The 18,941-nt window shown below is 55.2% G+C and overlaps 1 protein-coding gene across 1 annotated transcript in view; it reads right to left on the bottom strand.

Moving 5' to 3' along the window:
- The window catches only part of LOC105488822 (junctophilin 3), a 110,544-nt gene that overhangs the window by 55,873 nt on the left and 35,730 nt on the right, over positions 1-18,941 (bottom strand). Inside the window, exon 2 of the mRNA XM_011753259.3 lies at positions 11,822-12,599. Within this exon, the coding sequence (XP_011751561.1) occupies positions 11,822-12,599 (778 nt within the window). The remainder of the gene's footprint in view (positions 1-11,821; positions 12,600-18,941) is intronic.

Genomic DNA, 18,941 nt, shown 5'->3' with positions numbered 1-18,941 from the left:
TGGCTCACGCCTGTGATCCCAGTACTTTGAGAGGCTGAGGCGGGCGGATCACCTGAGGTCAGGAGTTCGAGACCAGCCTAGGCAACATGGTGAAACCCCACCTCTACTAAAAATACAAAAATTAGCTGGGTGTGGTGTGGTGGCGGATGCCTATAATCCCAGCTAATCTCCTGCCTCAGCCTCCCAGCCTTGGGAGGCTGAGGCAGGAGAATCACCTGAACCCGGGAGGTGGAAGTCACAGTTAGCTGAGATTGCACAACTGCACTCCAGCCTGGGCAACAGAGCAAGACTCTGTCTCAAAAACCAGAAAAACAAAAACAAAAACAAATCCCAGGGGGCAACCTGGGCCACAGTGGAACCAAATCCACACCTACCAGGAACCCAACTGTGGCCTTACTAGAGATGGGCCCTCTGCAGGTGGAATAGTTAAGATGGGGTCACACTGGAATAGGGCAGGCCTTAAATCCAATGGCTGTTGTCCCTAGGAGAGGGAGACAGAGACACACAGAGGGAAGACAGCCCTGTGAACTCAGGGTGGGAACTGGGGTGATGCGGCCACAAGCCAAGGAATGCCTGAAGTCGCCTGGAGCTGGAAGGGGCAAGGAGGGTCCTCCTGAGAGCCTTGGGAGAAAGTGCAGCCCTGATGATACTCGAGTTTAGACCTGTGACCTCCAGGGCTGTGAGGGAGTGCATTTCTGCTGTTCTGAGCCGCTTTGGGGTGCTTTGTTATGGCAGGGGCAGGAGACTCACACGGGGAAGATGAGGCGTGTCCTGGAGGAGCAATGGTCCTCTGTGGCTGCAGCCCACGGTATGAGGACAGCACATGGACAGGATTCTCCTGTATGCCTTCAAGAGCCACCCACCAGGCCCTGCATCAGTCAGTGGCTGTCACAGCAATGCCGAGTAACAAGTCCCTCCAAGAAACAAAGAAACCCCACTAGGTGGCTCAAAATAGTAAGTTATTTCCATGCACGAATGGATGCCCATGCTCGACCCATTTTATAGAACTGAAAACAAGGCCCAGAGAGCGGAAGCTCCTTGCCTGGGGCCACACAGCTAGTAAACAGCAGAGCCACTGCCGTTTCTCAGGAACACCAATGAGAACTGGGCTCCAGCTGCCACAGGGGTTTCTGGGGTTAGATTTGTGGAAAACGTGCCTGGCAGTCACCAGGACCTGGGACAGACTGTCAGGAGCATTTTGGAGTTTCGCTCCCTGGGGCCTGTAGGGAGGGAATGGGCATGTCCATTCTAGAAATGGGAGCACCAGAGGGGACAGACCTGCCCCAGACAGAATGCGGAGTGTATGGGTCTCGGGAGCTGCCAAAAGCGACCACACACAGTGGCTCCAAACCACACACACTTATTCATGTAGAGCTTTAGAGGTCACAAGTCAAGAGGAGTCTTATGCGGCTGGAATCAAGGTCTTAGCAGGGCTGCCTCCCTGGAGGAGAATCCGTTTCTCACCTTTTCCAGCTTTTAGCAGCCACCTGTACTCCAGGCCTCGTGACTCTCCCTCCACCTTCCAGTAGCATCGCCTCTGCTTCCGGGGTCCCTCGCACGGACTCTGTGACCCTCCCCTAAAACCCCCGTGATTCTATTTGCCCATCTGCATAATTCAGGGTGATTCCCCCGTCTCAGGTGCCTCGACTCAGTCACATCTACAAAGTCCCTCTTACCAGGGAACGTGACACCCACAGGTTCCGGGATTAGGATGTGGACATCTATGGGTGTCATCATTCCTGCGGCAGGGAGAAGCCCCTCAGTGACACAGCAGTCAAGGCCACCCAGTCACCTCCTCCTGGAGCCCTCCCTCCCAACCAAGGCAAATCAGGACAGCCCTGAACTGGGTAACGAGGCAGCATCTACCCACAGCTTTGAATGCACACATCACCTAGCCAGCAACGCCTGCTCTAGGAGACCGGGGTGCAGAATTCCCCAGGCTAGCAGCAAGGGAGGGTGGACTTGAACAGTTGTTGCAGTCTTGTGAGACTGAAAGATCAGATGTGTCCAAAATGCTCATTACTAGGGTAAGGCTAGGACGACACGGTGCATCCACGCTGCAGAACATGACGTGGCTATTAAGGAAACACACACATGTAGATACCCTGACGTGGAAAGATGACCTTGATACAAGTGAGGAGGAAAGAAAACAAGCTATAAAGCAATATGCACGGTACGATTTTATTTCTACAAAAGGGAATGGCGTAGGAGTGACATGGATTTGACGACGTGCTGAAAAAACTCTGAAGATGCCGTAATGGCCTCTACGGGGGTGGACAGTGTGCAGTGGGACCTGGTGACTTTATACGCATCTGTCTCACTGTTTTAATATTTTTACGAGGATGTGTTATAATTTTAATGAGAAATAATTTTTAAAAATCAAAAATATCCCCCTCCATTTCAGGTCCTTAAAGGCTGCCTTTCCTAGATGGCCCATCAGAGTGTCCCCGGTGACTTTCCTGTAGATAATTCACCCTCACCAGGGCCCACCTGTGGGGCTTCCTGCTGGGCCTCCCTCCACCCTCAGCTCCAGGCATGGCCAGCCGAGATCCCTAACTCACTGGAGAACTCTGCAGCCAGGAAGCCACAGCAGAGAGCAGAGCGGGGACAGGCAGAGGCCCCAAGGCACAGCTCGCAGACTCCAGCTTGGGCCAGGCACACAGCAGGTGCTGGAGACACAAAGGGATCTGGAAGCCCCTTTCTGAGCAGGTCTTACCCTGGGTTTTGCACACCCCCAGAGCAACGCTGTTTAGAGGACATTTCAAGGCCGTCATCAGCAAGAATTCCCAAGCCTAGCCTGGGTGTGAAGGGTGTGAGAGGAGGAACAGGACTGAAAGAGACGCCTGGGTGAGAGTTCTAGTCCCCCCCCAGGCACTGACCAGCTTGGAGACCAGGCACTGCCCTTCTTAGCAACCAGGCCCCAACTTCCCCCTGCAGTTCACTTCCTGCTATGCCTGCAGGACAGTCCTGAGCTGCTAGAAGGACCTGCCTGGCGAGAAGATTCTGAATGTAGCCACCAATTAGCTGTGTCTGTAGTGGGTACAGGGCAGGAGGAAGAGTGGCAGAGGTGCCCGGGATGTGTCACCTCTGATCTACATGACCAGTCAAGGCTACACTCACAAGGAAAAATCACAGACAGGGACATCACCTGACGACCAGCACATGGGCCTGCCACCATGGTCCTGCTGACTGCCATGGAGATCCAAGGGCCTCAACTCACAAGAGTAGGTACCGTCATCCAGGTGGCCACCTCCGTAAGCTCCGCACCTGCCTGGCCTCCAGGATAGATGGGGGCTGACCCCACCCAGGCCATCCTAGCCCAGCTGTGTGCACCCTCCCCACACACTGAAGACCGAAGCAGGAGGATCACTTGAGCCTGGGAGGTCAAGGTTGCAGTGGGTCATGATGGCACCACTGCACTCCGGCCTGCGCAGAGCAAGACCCTGTCTTGAAAAAGAAAAAAAGTTATATTTCCTGTAATCCCAGCACTTTGGGAGGCCGAGACGGGCGGATCACGAGGTCAGGAGATGGAGACCATCCTGGCTAACACGGTGAAACCCCGTCTCTACTAAAAAAAAAAAATACAAAAAACTAGCCGGGCGAGGTGGCGGGCGCCTGTGGTCCCAGCTACTCGGGAGGCTGAGGCAGGAGAATGGCGGGAACCCGGGAGGCGGAGCTTGCAGTGAGCTGAGATCCGGCCACTGCACTCCAGCCTGGGCGACAGAGCGAGACTCCGTCTCAAAAAAAAAAAAAAAAAAAAGTTATATTTCTACTATATTGTAGTCTATTAAGCGTGCTATAGCATTATATGTTAAAAAATTACGAATCTTTTTTTTTTTTTTTTTTTTTTTTTTTTTTTTTTTTTTTTTTTGAGACGGAGTCTCGCTCTGTCACCCAGGCTGGAGTGCAGTGGCCGGATCTCAGCTCACTGCAAGCTCCGCCTCCCGGGTTCCCGCCATTCTCCTGCCTCAGCCTCCCGAGTAGCTGGGACCACAGGCGCCGCCACCTCGCCCAGCTAATTTTTTGTGTTTTTAGTAGAGACGGGGTTTCGCCGTGTTAGCCAGGATGGTCTCGATCTCCTGACCTAGTGATCCGCCCGTCTCGGCCTCCCAAAGTGCTGGGATTACAGGCTTGAGCCACCGCGCCTGGCCACGAATCTTAATTTTAAAATACTGTATTGCTAAAAAACGTGAACAACCATCTGGGCCTTCAGTGGAGGGCCTTGGCTTGGCTGTGGATGATCAGCGTGGTGAGCGCTGAAGGCTGAGGCGGCAGCTTCTTAAAATAAGACAACAATGTTGGCTGCATCAATGGACTCTTCCTTTCACAAAAGGCTTCTCTGTAGCATGTGACGCTATTTGATAGCATTTGATTCACCCTAGAGCTTCATTCAAAACCGAGTGAATCCTCTCAAACTCTGCTCCTGCTTTATCGACTCTGTTGAAGGAATATTCTAAATCTTTGCTGTCACTTCAACAATGTCTGCAGCACCTTCGCCAGGAGTAGATTCCATCGCAAGAAACCATTTTCTTGGCTCACCCCTAAGCAGCAACTCCGCAGTCTTTCAAGTGTGATCGTGAGCTTGCAGCAATGCAGTCCCATCTGCAGGCTCCGCTTCTAATTCCAGTTCTCTTGCCATGTCCACCACGTTTGCAGTTGCTTCCTCCACTGAAGTCTTGAGCCCCTGAAGCCGTCCATAAGGGCTGGAATCAACTTCTTCTAAACTGTTGTTAATGTGGATATTCTGACCTCCACCCTTGAATCGCGAATGTTCTTCATGGGATCTAGAATGCTGAATCCTTTCCAGATGGGTTTTTTTTTTTTTTTTTTTTTGAGACGGAGTCTCGCTCTGTAGCCCAGGCTGGAGTGCAGTGGCCGGATCTCAGCTCACTGCAAGCTCCGCCTCCCGGGTTTACGCCATTCTCCTGCCTCAGCCTCCCGAGTAGCTGGGACTACAGGTGCCCGCCATCTCGCCCGGCTAGTTTTTTGTATTTTTTAGTAGAGACGGGGTTTCACCGTGTTAGCCAGGATGGTCTCGATCTCCTGACCTCGTGATCCACCCGTCTCGGCCTCCCAAAGTGCTGGGATTACAGGCTTGAGCCACCGCGCCCGGCCTCCAGATGGTTTTCAATGGACTTTGCCCAGATCCATCACAGAAATCACTATCTATGGCAGCCTTACGAAATGTATTTCTTTTTTTTTTTTTTTTTTTTTTTTTTTGAGACAGAGTCTCACTCTGTCGCCCAGGCTGGAGTGCAGTGGCGCAATCGCGGCTTACTGCAAGCTCTGCCCCGCTGGGTTCACGCCATTCTCCTGCCTCAGCCTCCCGTGTAGCTGGGACTACAGGCGCCCGCCACCACACCCGGCTATTTTTTTTTTGTATTTTTAGTAGAGATGGGGTTTCACCGTGTTAGCCAGGATGGTCTCGATCTCCTGACCTCGTGATCCACCCGTCTCGGCCTCCCAAAGTGCTGGGACTACAGGCATGAGCCACTGCACCCAGCCACGAAATGTATTTCTTAAATAATAAGACCTGAAAGCTGAATGCTGGATGTTGTGTTAGCAGGCATGCAAACAACATTCATCTCCCTGTACATCTCCATGGGAGCTCTTGGGTGAGTAGTAATATTTTAAAAGGAATCTTTTTCCGAGCAGTAGATCACAACACCGGGCTTAAAACTATTCTGGAAACCATGCTGTAAGCAGACGTGCGGCCATCCAGGCTTTGCTGTTCCATTTCTAGAGCACAGAGTAGATTTTACACAATTCTTACGGGCCCTAGGATTTTCGGAATGTTCAATGAACACTGGCTTCAAGTTAACGTCTCAGCTGTGCTAGCCCCTAACAAGAGAGCCAGCGTGTCCTTCAAAGCCAGCCATTAGCTTCTTTCCAGCATGAAAGTCCTAGACAGCATCTTATTCCAATGGAAAGATACTGAACATCTGTTTCGCGTAGCCACCTTCACCAACAATCTTAGCTAGATCTTCTGGGTAACCCGCGGCCTCACCTTGCACTTTATGATCTGGATGCGGCTTCTTTCCTTAAACCTCATGAACCAACTTCCACTCACTTCCAGCTCTTCCTCTGTAGCTTCCCCACCTCTCTCAGCCTTCATAGCATGAAAGAGTTGAGCCTTGCTCTGGATCAGGCTTGGGCTTAAGGGAATGTTGTGATTAGTGTGATCTTCTCTTCAGAGCCTAAAACTTTCTCCATATCAGCACTAAGATTGTTTCGCTTTCTTATCATTCATGTATTCACCGGAGTAGCACTTTTAATCTTCTTCAATAACTTTTCCTTTACATCCAAAACTAGGCTGCCTAGTGCATGAGGCCTGTCTCAGCTTTCGACACACCTTCCTCTCTACACTTAATCATTTCCAGCTTTTGATTTAAAAGGGGAGATGTGAGTCTCTTCTTTCACAGGAACACTTAGAGACCACTGTAGCGTTATTAGTTGGCCTAATTTTAATACTGTTGTGTCTCAGGGAATAGGGAGGCCGGAGGAGACAGAGGGATGGGGGAGCGGCTGGTTGGAGGATTGGTCAGAACACAGAGCATTTATTAAGTTCACTGTCTTATGTGGGTACAATGTGTGGCATCCCAAAATAACCAGACATAATCATGAAAAAGCTTGAAATACCCTGAGAATTACCAAAATGTGACACAGAGACACGAAGTGAGCATGTACTGCTGGGAAAATGGCACCAATAGGCTTGCTCCACGCACGGATGCCACGAACCTCCAATGTGTAAAAACACAGCCTCTGCAAAGCACAATGAAGCGAAGCCTCCTGAAACAAGGTGTGCCTGGCCCCCCGAACAATCCCTCCTCCTCCTCCTCCTCTCAGCTTGGGTTTCTGCTTTGCAAAACCCCTTGGCATCTCTTCACAGCAACGTTTACAGGAGACGCAGCAGAGGGGGGGTCCCAGCAGAAACGACGCCACCAGATCCCGGCTGAGCTCTTGCAGGCTTTGCGGGGCTGCAGGAGGCACAGCTTTCACATGGGCCACCCCGTCTCTCCCTCTCCCGCAGCAAAGGCAGCCAGTGGGTCACACTTGAGATGCCTCCTGGGCCATGAACCTTCACCCTGGGGTTCTGAGCAGGTCCCAGGGGACAAAGTGGCGATGGGAAAAGGAAGGAGAAATGGGCTACAGTCTGCCCCATCGCCCCCCGCTCAGCTTCTACCAGAGCTTTCTGGCTTTATTTGGTGTCCACAGTGGGTAGGGATGAGGGGGCTGTGAGAGCTGCTGTGGCAGAGGGGTCGGCTGTAGAAAATAAAGCCATGCCACACTGTGGGACTTTCCTCTCGACGATGGGTGACACATTTACATTGTGATTCCCAACCCAAGGCCTCTAGTGAGCAGCAGATCAAGGAAAGCAATTGAGTTTCATCTTCTAGAGCAACCCAGGCTTTGAGGACCGCGATGAATTCCTTATGTCCGCCCGGGGACAGCGAGGGGTTCAGGACAGGCAACGTCGTGCGAAGGTGCCCTGTGTGTGCCCTCCCGGCAGGAGATGCGTCATGAAAACATCTTGAGTGTGTGACGGCAGGAGGGGCCAATGCCCCGTGGTCCACTGCTAGGTGACACGGCAGGATGGAGCCATCTCAGACTTTCACTAGTGGGAGCTCCCACTGGAGTGAGGTGGACCCCACAGGAGAACAGCACGGGAGACTGCAGCCCCTTCTCAACTGACCTCAGCTCCGCGGGGCCACCGGCTCCTGCCCCTCTCTGCAGCAGAGGGTCTCACCCAGACAGAACCTCTTGGAACCACCTGCTTCACCATGCCCCCCCCCCGCCATCTCCACGGCCACACCCTTGCTGGGTTGGACTCTGCCTCCAACCTGTGTTGCAGCTGCCTGTGCGATGCCTCATCTCCCCGCGGGGCCAAGGCCCCCCCGGTGGCAGCACTCACACAAGACAGGAGAAAGCCAGGGGTGCTCAGGACAGCAGCATTTGCATCCTGGGGACCAGGTCAGATGCAGGTGTTGGGGTCCCATCTAGATATGAAGAGACAAAGTCCGGGGCCTGACCACCATTTTTACAAGCCCTCCAGGAACCTGGAGAGTGTGGAAGGCTCTGAACCCCGGGCGCATCCCAGACAATGATGTCACATGGCCGGGGAGGGCATCGTGTGCCTTAGAACCCACAGTGACTCCAGGGCCTGGGGCTGAGACCCGGCCTAAGGAGGAGTCCTGGATCCTACCCTCCCAGCCGAGGACCAGGGCCAGTCCCCTTAGCAGCACAGGACCTCAGTCTCCCCCTCTGCTGAGTGGAAACAACGGCACCACCTCTCAGATTCCAAGTTCCACACCTCTCGCCCCGTTTTCCAGGAAAACCCACATTCCATCCTCCTCAGCCTTCCCTGCAGAGCTGCTCTCAGGGGAAGGGCCTAGCACTCTGCGGAGGACACAGCAAACCGTTTCTCACTTTGCGCAGCCTGACAAGCCCTGCCGGCCGGGGCGGGCGAGGACAGCGCCAGCTGCCCTACAGCTCCCTCGCATCTCTAGGTTGTGACAGTGGCAGGAGCCCGCCCGGGGCCAGTCACTCCTCGGCCCACGTGGTACGGCCGCTGTCACGCTCCAGTGGAGGGTTGGCCCCGGGCTGTGGGCGCCTGAGCCAGTCATTCATTGGCTTCACTCTCCAGGGCGGCGGACTCTGTTCCCTTCTTTTTTTTTCTTTTTTTCCAAATTCTAAGTCCATTAAGAAAGCACAACTCCAGGCCCTGCAGCCCAGAATGGAGGCTCATCCCCCATCCTCTGATGACCAAAAATACTGTGTAGCCTCCCGCCTCCGAGGGTCACACCAGTGAGCTCACAAACACACGTGCCTCCCATGCTTCTCACAGCAGGGCTGGGGGAGGATGACACCAATGGAGACGGTGCAACCACAGGCCCGGCCCCACGCCGAGGCTACTACAGGGAGAAGGGAGCCCCGCCCCCCTTCAGTGGGGAACCCAGCCCAGAGAGGGGAGGCGACCGGTCTGGGATGTGCGGCCACAACAGCCCAGGCTGGATGTGGGTCTGCAGGTCTCAGAGGCAAGGGTGAGAAGCCGGTTCCTAGTGCCCATTTGAGGCGTGACACCTCCTCTCTTGGACACTTTAAGTGCCAGTGACCTGGAGACCACCCAGGCCATACACCCCCACCTGGGTGCACCTGTGCAGCTGTACGCTCTGGCTCCATGGGTGAGCATGGATGTGCAGGCTGTGCACAGCGGTGTGGAGGCCGTGAGTGGTGTGCAGAGCCATGTGCGTGGACAGCAGGACACAGCGGGTGAGCCAGTCCCTTTCTCACAAAGGAGCTACACTCCAAGACCCCAGTTGTGTGAATGCAGAAGCAGGAACCACCTCCCTCCTCACGGCGCCTGCTCGGGCAAAGGGACGGAGTCAGCTCGGACTCCACCAGTGCAGAAGGCAAGCCCCGACCCGCCAGGGAGCACAAGCTGCTGGGTCTTGAAGGCTGTCGGGGGCGGGTGGGGGGTGGGTTCCGTCAGTTTCACAGCTGCACAGGCCTGCAAACCCTTCCCTCTCACTCCCTCCACCCGTCTGCCAAGGCTGGCTGGCCAGTGCCCCAAGGGCTGGGGACCCAGTAGGAGCCGCGCCCACCCCACCCTGGTCCCGGCTCCTTTGCATGGGTCTCAGGTCTCGCCCTCCCAACCCAGCCCCTGGGCTTCGTGCCAGCATGGTGCCCACTTGTACATAGGCATCTCCCCCAACAATGCTCCCACAGAGCCCCTGGGACCCCGAAACCCCAGGAAGAGGCTGGATGCCCCAGGAAGGGAGTTGCTACCTCCTAAGCTTCACAGGCCTTCAGAGATTAGAAGCCGAGGTCCAGAGAGGCTGACAACCCACCGTGGGGCAGCTCTGCACCTGCGCTGCGCCAGCCCTGTCCAGGCCACCTTGGCTCCATACCAGGAATCTGCTTCTCTCAATGTCTAGGGGAATTCGTCTGAAAACTGTCCCAGGTCCCACGTCCCCCCAGTCCTATAGACATCCGCCCAGTGCCAGAGCTATGAAACAAGCTCAGTCCTGCAGAGCACTGTCTGCGAAGTCCCCGAGCTGCTGAGAACTAATGAACTGATGAACTCATGAACCAATCTGCAGGTCACACGGGAGCTGCCACGAGCTTCCTCAATTCCGTGACGCTGCTGTCCCCCAGCCCCCAAAACTGCTTCTTGTCCACTAGGGTCAAAAAAGCAACTACACAAAATAGAAAGGGTCGAAAAACGAAACACAGAGGAAAGAAATTCACCAAAATGCCACAGAGAGCGCTCGGCCGATTCGTCAGACCAGAGCTAATGCTGCTTTCCCCCTCCTCAGTATTACTTATTTTCCTGTGGAACGAGTATTACATTTATGATGGAAAAAATAACCACTGATTCTAATTTGTTCTTAAAATCCCAGGTGAGTAGTCACACGTGGGCTCCTGTTTATTTCCCTGCCTGAACATTTCTGGGGGAGCAGGGAAGGGCAAACAGAGCAATTTTGGACCTCAGTGTCAGGTGGTAATTCATGTTTCTTTCAGCTTCTTAGAATCAATCTTGTTTCCCTCTAAAACGACCGAAGTCACGAGTGACATATTCTGCCAACAAACCACAGCCACCATTTTTGTTTTTCACTGTAGATCAAGGGTCACTGAAAATCAGAACCAAATGGGCTGAACTTTAATTAGCGACAGGTCAGGAAGGGCTGAGTCGCACCCAAGCTGGGAGCTTTCCTGGAGGAACTCCACGTGTGCCCCAGCTGAGAACACAGAACCATCCAGAAAGACGCAGGGAAATGTCCCCCAGGAAGCCTCCTGCCTGGGCAGCCCATGGCTTCCCACGCAGCTTCCAGATCCCTGCCCCAAGCCTCTCCGGGCTACCCCAAGGGCCCTCCTCTGGCCCAGGAAAGCAAACGCCGGTGGATAGCAAAGGCTCTGGGTTTTCTGAAATACCTTCCCAAGTCTTGACAAAGCCCTTTAGTAACCTCAGTTACTTTAGAACCCAAATGTCTACCTGTGGGACCCGTGGCTTTTCACAGGGGACTTCCTCCAACCTGCAGCAGGCAGCTCCTGCCGGCCACAGCCTTCCTAGGACCAGCCCCTGGCTCACACACTCACCCACAGGAGCCAGACCCTGGGTGCCTTCCTCCATCCCTGAAGGCCCCACCCTGCACCCACTCCTAAAGGTACCCACAAGCCATGTGGACCCCACCCACAGTCACCTCTGAATCCATTCCTTAGGGCCTGGAGGCCCCACTGGACCCCAAATTCAGTAAGTCATGCAGTGATTTAGACCAGCGGCTGCCCCAAAGCACCAGGCCTGCATGAGCCCCTTGCCAGGCACCCACAATTGGCCTCCCAACTGCTGCCATCTCCCAGGGTCCAGGAAGAATCCAGACCTCAGTAGCAGAGGCAGCTCCTAGCCACCTCCTACAGCCCTGCAGTGCTGGACCTGCCACCCCTACCTGGTGGTGTCTCCCCTCCTAGCCAGCACAGGAACGCTCCAATGCATTACACCAACAGAACAGACCACCTTCTTTATCCACCAATATTTTACACTAAACATCACCATACAGAACAGAGAGACACTGCTCGGTTTAAGGAGGCTGTAGGTCTCTGCACCCTCACAAATCAATCATTCCTCTGTACCAATCCCACCCACAGTCACCTCTGAGAACCTCCAGGGAACTCTAGGGTTCCATGGGGCATAGTTGGACAAACACCAGCGTATGCCTCAAACTGGGCCCAGCCCAAGGCGGTGAGCAACAGCAGGACTGAACAGAATGGGCTCACAAACACCTTCTGGGCACCAAGAAGGGCCCCCGCCCCCTCGCCCTCCTACCTGGAAGCCGCGATCTCAGCCTTCTGCTTGGCGATGGTGGCAGCCCGCTCAGCGGCCTCGACGGCGCGGTCCACCTTCTCGCGGATCTTGCTGGCCCGCAGGGGGATGAGGTTCTTGCGCTTGCCGCTGACGAGGATGTTCTGCTTGTACTTGCCCTCCTCCTTGGTGCCGTCCGGGAAGGTCATGCAGCCGTAGCCGTGGCGCCGGTTGCTGGCCCACTCGCCCTCGTACTTGAGCCCGTCCGAGCGCTGGCTCACGCCGAAGCCGGAGCGTTTGTCGTTCTTCCACTCGCCCACGTAGGTCTCGGTGGTGGTGGCGTCGATGTCGTCCTCGATGACCGCCAGCTCGGCCTCGGCCTCGCCCAGGCTGATGGTGGAGTGGATGTCGCTGGCCGTGGAGCTGACGGTGCTCATGCCCGCCTCGCTGCGGAAGGAGCTCTGCTTGCTGCGCTGGCTGGCCAGGCTGCTCTTGGACTCCGACTTGCGCAGCTTCAGCCCGCTCAGCAGCGAGCGCCGAAACAGCCCCTTCTTCTTGCTCTTGAGGATCTCGGAGTCACTGTGGGCCACGAGCACGAAGCCCCCGCGGGACACGGCCGGGCTGCCGGCCACCGCCGGAGAGGCGTCGGGATGCAGCGCCGTGCCGTTGGTGTGCTCGCTGCGCAGGGAGTTGATGGACGTCCTCAGGGGCGAGCGGATGACCGCAGCCATGCCGTACGGGACGCTCTGCCGCACGCCATAGCCCTGGCGCATGCCACCGACCCACTGGCCCTGGTAGGTCCCTGGGGAGAAAAAGAGAAGGGTGAGTGCCTAGCAACAGAGAAGAGGGCACAGCCTGGCCACGGACAGGGTGGAAGCGGCCACAGTCCTGTCTGAGCTTCCTGTTGTTTTGTGTTTTTTTTTTGAGACAGGTTCTCGCTGTGTTGCCCAGGCTGGAGTGCAGTGAGGCCATCACAGCTCACTACAGCCAGGAACCCCTGGGCTCAGGCAATCCTCCTGCCTCAGACTCCTGAGCAGCCGGGACTACAGGCACGCATCACCATGCTCTGCTAATTTTTAAATTATTTGTAGAGATGGGGTCTCATTATGTTGCCCAGGCTGGTTTCTAACTCTTGGGCTCAAGTGATCCTCCTGCCTCAGCCTCCCAAAGTGCTGGGATTACAGGCATGAGCCACACCACTCCTAGTGTGCTTTCTATCTTGATGAAACCTGGTGAGGTTTGTGTGGAGGCAGACAGGCCACGGTGCCTTACAACTTCTATCACGGTGCCTTACAACTTCTATCACTAGTGGTTGTTTCTGAACACACCTCCACCCTGCCACCCTGCTTCTCATGGCTAGATCTTGTTCTCTCTTGGAAACCGGGGAGAGAGAAGGGAGGCATCAGAGTCTGTGGTGCAGAGTGAGGACCACAGAACCCAGAGTGAACACGGAGCCCCCCGCCATGGGGACAAGGAAACATGTCCTGGGTCAGGAGGCCAATGAGTGGCAGCTACAGGGACACAGGTGTGGGCTACACACTAAGCACTGAATGGGCTGCTCTGGGAGGCAGTGAGCTCCCCACTGCTGGAGGTATCCAAGAAGCGTGTGGAAGACCACACAGTGGACACACCACGGAAGAGATTCAAGGGCATAGGGAAGAGGCAGTGGCCCACGACCTTCAGACATAAAGTCAGCAGACGCGATATCCCCAAAAGAAGGGAGGGTGGGGACTGGAGCAGCTGCCTATGCACCTGGGTTCTCAGCAGCACTGTTCCCATGACTGGAAAGGTAAAGGCAACCCACAAGTCCATCACCCAGTAAATGGACAGACGCCATATGGTCTGTCCATACAATGGAACATCATTCAGCCTTGAAAAGGTAGAACATTCTCACACAGGCTGCAACGTAGATGAATGCCAAAGACATTACACAGAGTGAACTGAGTCAGGCACAAAAGGCCACATACTGGATGATTCCACGTACACGGGGTCCTTCGAGTAGTCACGCTCAGAGGTGCAAAAAGTAGAGCGGAGGGTGCAGGGGCTGGGGCGGGGCATGTGGGGTTAGTGTTGAATAGGGACAGAGTTTTGCAGTGGGATGAGGAGAAAGTCTTGGAGGTAAATAGCGATGACAGCTACCTAACACCATGAATGTAATTAATGCCACTGAATTGTATACTTTAAAATGGCTAACGCGGTACATTTTGTATTTCTCTTACCACAATAAAATAAAAAGGAAACCCGGTCAGCAGACCTGTGCCCATGTCTTGCTTTGTGCGCTGTGACTTCAGGCAAGTTTCTGGGCCCCGCTGGCCCTCAGTGTCCTCATCTATAGAGTGGAACCAAGACTCCTCATGCCACAGGTCACCGTGAGGACGACTGGGCCTCAGCACGGTGCCCAACGCGGCAAACCTCAGGCCTCAATTTGTCATTCGAGCTTCTCATTGCAGCCGGGCACTAACGGAGTGCCCCTGGAAAGGGCTTTTGCGGGGAGAACAGAGGGTCCATCCACCACTCTTCCAGCCACGGTAGCACAAGCTACAGACCAGAGGCCCGGGGGCCGAGACTTACTGATATGTAGGTTTTATTCATTCCCCGCTGTTTTCATAAAACATTGGAATTACCTGCCAACATCTCAAAACCAAGAGATTTTACATAAAAATTCAGCTCTCTCATGCCTCCTGAAAAATGAGAACCTGGCCACCCCTGACCTCTCTGTTAAGAGGACAAAACGGACAGGAGCTGGCAGCAGCGGCTCCCGTCCTGCCAGTCACTTATTTTTTGAGACAGTCTCTCTTTCTGTCACCCAGGCTGGAGTGCAGTGGCGCGATCTCAGCTCACTGCAAGCTCTGCCAGGTTCACACCTCCCAGGTTCACAACTCAGCCTCCTGAGTAACTGGGACTACAGGCACCGCCACCATGCCCGGCTTTTTGTATTTTTAGTAGAGACGGGGTTTCACCGTGTTAGCCAGGATGGTCTCAATTTCCTGACCTCGTGATCCACCCGCCTCAGCCTCCCAAAGTGCTGGGATTACAGGTATGAGCCACCGCGCCCGGCCCTACCGGTCACTTTTTAAACGGAGAGGCTATAGCAGGTGGCAGGTACCGCCATCTCTTGGAGCGAAGCAGCCCTCTACTCCCGGTTGCCCCCCACCTTCCCTACCCAGGCCCCCTCCACGCACGCGCCCCTCACCAGAGGGCGGGATTCAAACTAAGTGTGGAATTCAAAGTCCTGTAGCCCCAAGTGCCCTGTCCATCCCCAGGGTATCCCCACACCCTGCCACCTTCACTCACCACCCCCCAAAGGGTCCTGATCCTCTCAAACTTTTCTGTCCAAGGCTCTGTTCACACACTCTCCTCTCTCAAACTCCCACCCTCTAATCTAATCCCATGGGCTCCAAGCCAGCCCCACCCCTCCTCCACAGCACCTCCAACACCCCAGTCCCCAGGCCCACAGCCCCCATGGCATCCTGACTCAGGACAGCGGCTGGGGTCCTAGATGTTCCAGAATGTATCTTCCAGCTCAACCACATCACAAGCCCCCAGAGGGACTTGCGGTGCAGGCCCCTCATGCCCCACATGGCACACGGCCCAGCCAGGCAGAGGAGGGGCGTGCAAGGATCACCAATCAGGCTACAGCCCCAGACAGAGCCCCTCAGGCTGCCTCACTCCAAGAGATGGTGGCACCTGCCACACAATGCAGCTTCTTTGTTGAAAAGTGATCAGCAACACGGCCTCTGAGGGCAGCTTCTCCAGGAGCAGAGCCTGAGCTGGGGGTCCTGTGAACGTGACTTATTTGGGGCAGGAGAAGGCGGGTGCCAGGAGGAAGGACATGGCAGCAGGGGACCGGGCTGAGTGAGGTGGTCTCAGCGGGAGGTCAGCTTCAGCCTCATCCCACTTTCAGGCGAGGGGGTCAGACGTTTGTACTCCCACACTGGTCGATCATTCTGTACCCCCAAAGCTGCTTGGGGAGGCAGCTAACCTGGAGGCAAGTCCATGCCATCAACATCAGAAGCGACCTCCGACTCCAGTGATGGGGCTCCTGCCCTCCCACCCGCCAGGCCGTGGCACCTTCTCCTGCAGGAGGCCGAGAGCCCTGCAAGCAGGGATGTGTGTGGACCTGACGCCAGGGACCCCACGAGGGATGTGTGTGGACCTGACCCCAGGGACCCCACGAGGGATGTGTGTGGACCTGACCCCAGGGACCCCACGGCACCGCTGCACACCTTTCCAGAGCGTCAGCCTCAGAGGTCCCAGCACTGGGGGCAGTTGTGGTGGGCACGGGGAGAAGGCAGAGGGGGCAGCTGACTCAGAACCACCCAGCACCCCAATGCAAACCACACTGGGGGGAAACCCTGTGGCTTGCTCCATACCCAAACGCCCTTCCAGGCTGGGGTTTGTGAGGGGGAAACGAACTAGGCTCAGTGGGTCTCAGGGGGTGGCCCTTTACCGAGGCCAGGCCCACCCACACAGTGGCTTTCCCATGGCCAGTCCAAGCTGGGCACAGGCTGCATCACAGGGACCTTCACCCCAAGATTGCACCCTCAGCGACTGCCCCTTCCATGTGAGGGCTGTGGACAGGGCTGTCAGATAAAACACAGGACACCTGGTAACATCTGAGTTTCAGATGAACAACATGTCGTTCTTTAGGGAACACACTGCATGGGACATACTTATATTTAAAAAGCATTTGTTGGCTGGGTGGGGTGGCTCATGCTTATAATCCCAGCACTTTGGGAGGCTGACACAAGCAGATCATCTGAGGTCAGGAGTTAGAGATCAGGCTGGCCAACATAGTGAAATGCTGTCTCTACTAAAAATACAAAGCTAGCTAGCCATGGTGATGGATGCCTATAATCCCAGGTACTCAGGAGGCTGAGGCAGGAAGATCACTTGAACCTGTGAGGTGGAGGTTGCAGTGAGCCGAGATCATGCCACTACACTCCAGCCTGGGCGACAGAGCAAGACTCAGTCTCTAAACAAATAAATAAATAAAAATAAAAAGCATTTGTTGATTACCTGACATGCACATGTAACTGGATGGCCTATTTTTTGTTTTGTTTTGTTTTTTTGAGATGGAGTCTCACTCTGTCTCCAGGCTGGAGTGCAGCAGTGCAATCTCAGCTCACTGCAACCTTTGCCTCCCGGGTTCAAGTGATTCTCCTGCCTCAGCCTCCTGAATAGCTGGGACGACAGGCATGCGCCACCAGGCCCAGCTAATTTTTTTGTGTGTTTTTAGTAAAGACAGGGTTTCACCATGTTGGCCAGGATGGTCTCGATCTCTGGACCTCGTGATCTGCCCTCCTCAACCTCCCAAAGTGCTTGTTAAATTGGGCCGCCCCTCAGCTGAAAGTCCAGGATGGTGGGCTGCCCCTACAAAGTGGAGGATCACCCTGGAAAGAGGAGAGGCTCACCCACTCCCCGACGTCCCTCCTCCATCAAGGGATGCTCCAGCTTATAGACACAGATGGGAACAAGAGCTGAAAAGTGAAGGCATCACGGATAAAGTGACGTGGTCCCCCCATACAGTAGAATGTTCCTCAGCCCTAAAAAGGAAGGAAAGCCAGGCACCTGCTGCTTCCTGGATGAGCCTTGAGGCCGTCATGCAGAGTGGAATAAGCCAGGCTCGAAGGGACAAATCCTGTGGGATTCCACTCTCATGGGGTCCCTGGAGTCATCATATTCACAGACATGGAAAGTAGAACGGAGGGTGCCGGGGCTGGGAGGGAGGATGACCAGTGAGCACTTAGTGGGACAGAGTTTCGGTTTGGGAAGATGAGAAGGTTCTAGAGATGAGGTGATAATGGCACCCACCTCTAGGTTTAAGTAACGCATGAACTGACGGAGCTCTGGCCATGCCTCCTGGCACGGAGTAACGAGGGCCGCTGGGACCTTTCCTGCCCCGTGTTTGCAACTGCACGGTGCTGGGTCTTTGCCCCCCGTGGGAATATTTTATTGATATAAGAAAAGGGCTTTAGCTACACGAAAGCACATGGGCTTCATTCAGTTCTGTCGTGACTGCTTGCATAGCCTGACCTCACCACCCCACAGCAGAGGGCACCAAAGCGCCAGGGACAGGCAGCGAGGGACAGGGCTTCCCCCAGATGGAAGCTCTGCGGGCTGGGCCTCCACACTCACCGCAGTTGCTCCTCTCCCTCCCTCCCTCAAAGCAACATCCACTGTGATGGAGCTATTGAGCGCACGCGCCTGCACCATCAGCTCGGCCACCCCCAGCCCTTTGCATTTATGCTGGATTAAGTAAACAAAAAGTCTGGGCTCAGTTTCTTTTTTTTTTTTTTTTTTTTTGAGACGGAGACTCACTCTGTCGCCCAGGCTGGATTGCAGTGGCCGGATCTCAGCTCACTGCAAGCTCCGCCTCCCGGGTTTACGCCATTCTCCTGCCTCAGCCTCCCGAGTAGCTGGGACTACAGGCGCCCGCCACCTCGCCAGGCTAGTTTTTGTATTTTTTAGTAGAGACGGGGTTTCACCGTGTTAGCCAGGATGGTCTTGATCTCCTGACCTCGTGATCCGCCCATCTCGGCCTCCCAAAGTGCTGGGATTACAGGCTTCAGCCATCGCGCCCGGCCTGGGCTCAGTTTCTTGGTTGTGCCAGCGACACCCTAGTGCTTGGCGGCTACCTGCAGCTGAGGGCAACTGAGCTGGATGGCGCAGATGCAGGACACCCCCCACCCCACCCCAGGGCACATGGTGGAGGCCTCTCCCAAGGTCAAGATCCAAAGCAGTAGGGAGCAAATCCCAGGCAATTCCCAAAGCCTGTTCCATCGAACCCAACTGGTCACCTGCAGAACAGACGGCTTATGTGCAAAAAGACAGGACCCAGTGCCGGGGGGACAAAGCTGTCCCGCCAGCTACCCATCCCTATGGGCCGCCAAGAGGGTCTGTCTCGGTCAGCATGGCCCCCAGAGCTAGATAATGTTCTGTGGGCTCCAGTTGCCCTGGCCCTGGGGCCCCGGAAGACAGCCCAGAGGCAGGTGGGTTGACAGGGTGCCCTGCTTCCTTCCAGACCCTCTCAGGAGGGTGTGGCTGCAGGGGATGTCGGTGCTGCCTCCACACACAGGTACCCCAGTTCTGCTGCCGCCACCTCACCCACCGATGGCCCAAACACGGTGAGACGGAGTCAGAA

This window comes from Macaca nemestrina, chromosome 18, assembly GCF_043159975.1.
Source record: "Macaca nemestrina isolate mMacNem1 chromosome 18, mMacNem.hap1, whole genome shotgun sequence".
NCBI classification, from domain to species: Eukaryota; Metazoa; Chordata; class Mammalia; order Primates; family Cercopithecidae; genus Macaca; species Macaca nemestrina.
The sequence above is the reverse complement of the archived record's forward strand: the minus strand, read 5'-3'. Positions and strand labels throughout refer to the sequence as shown.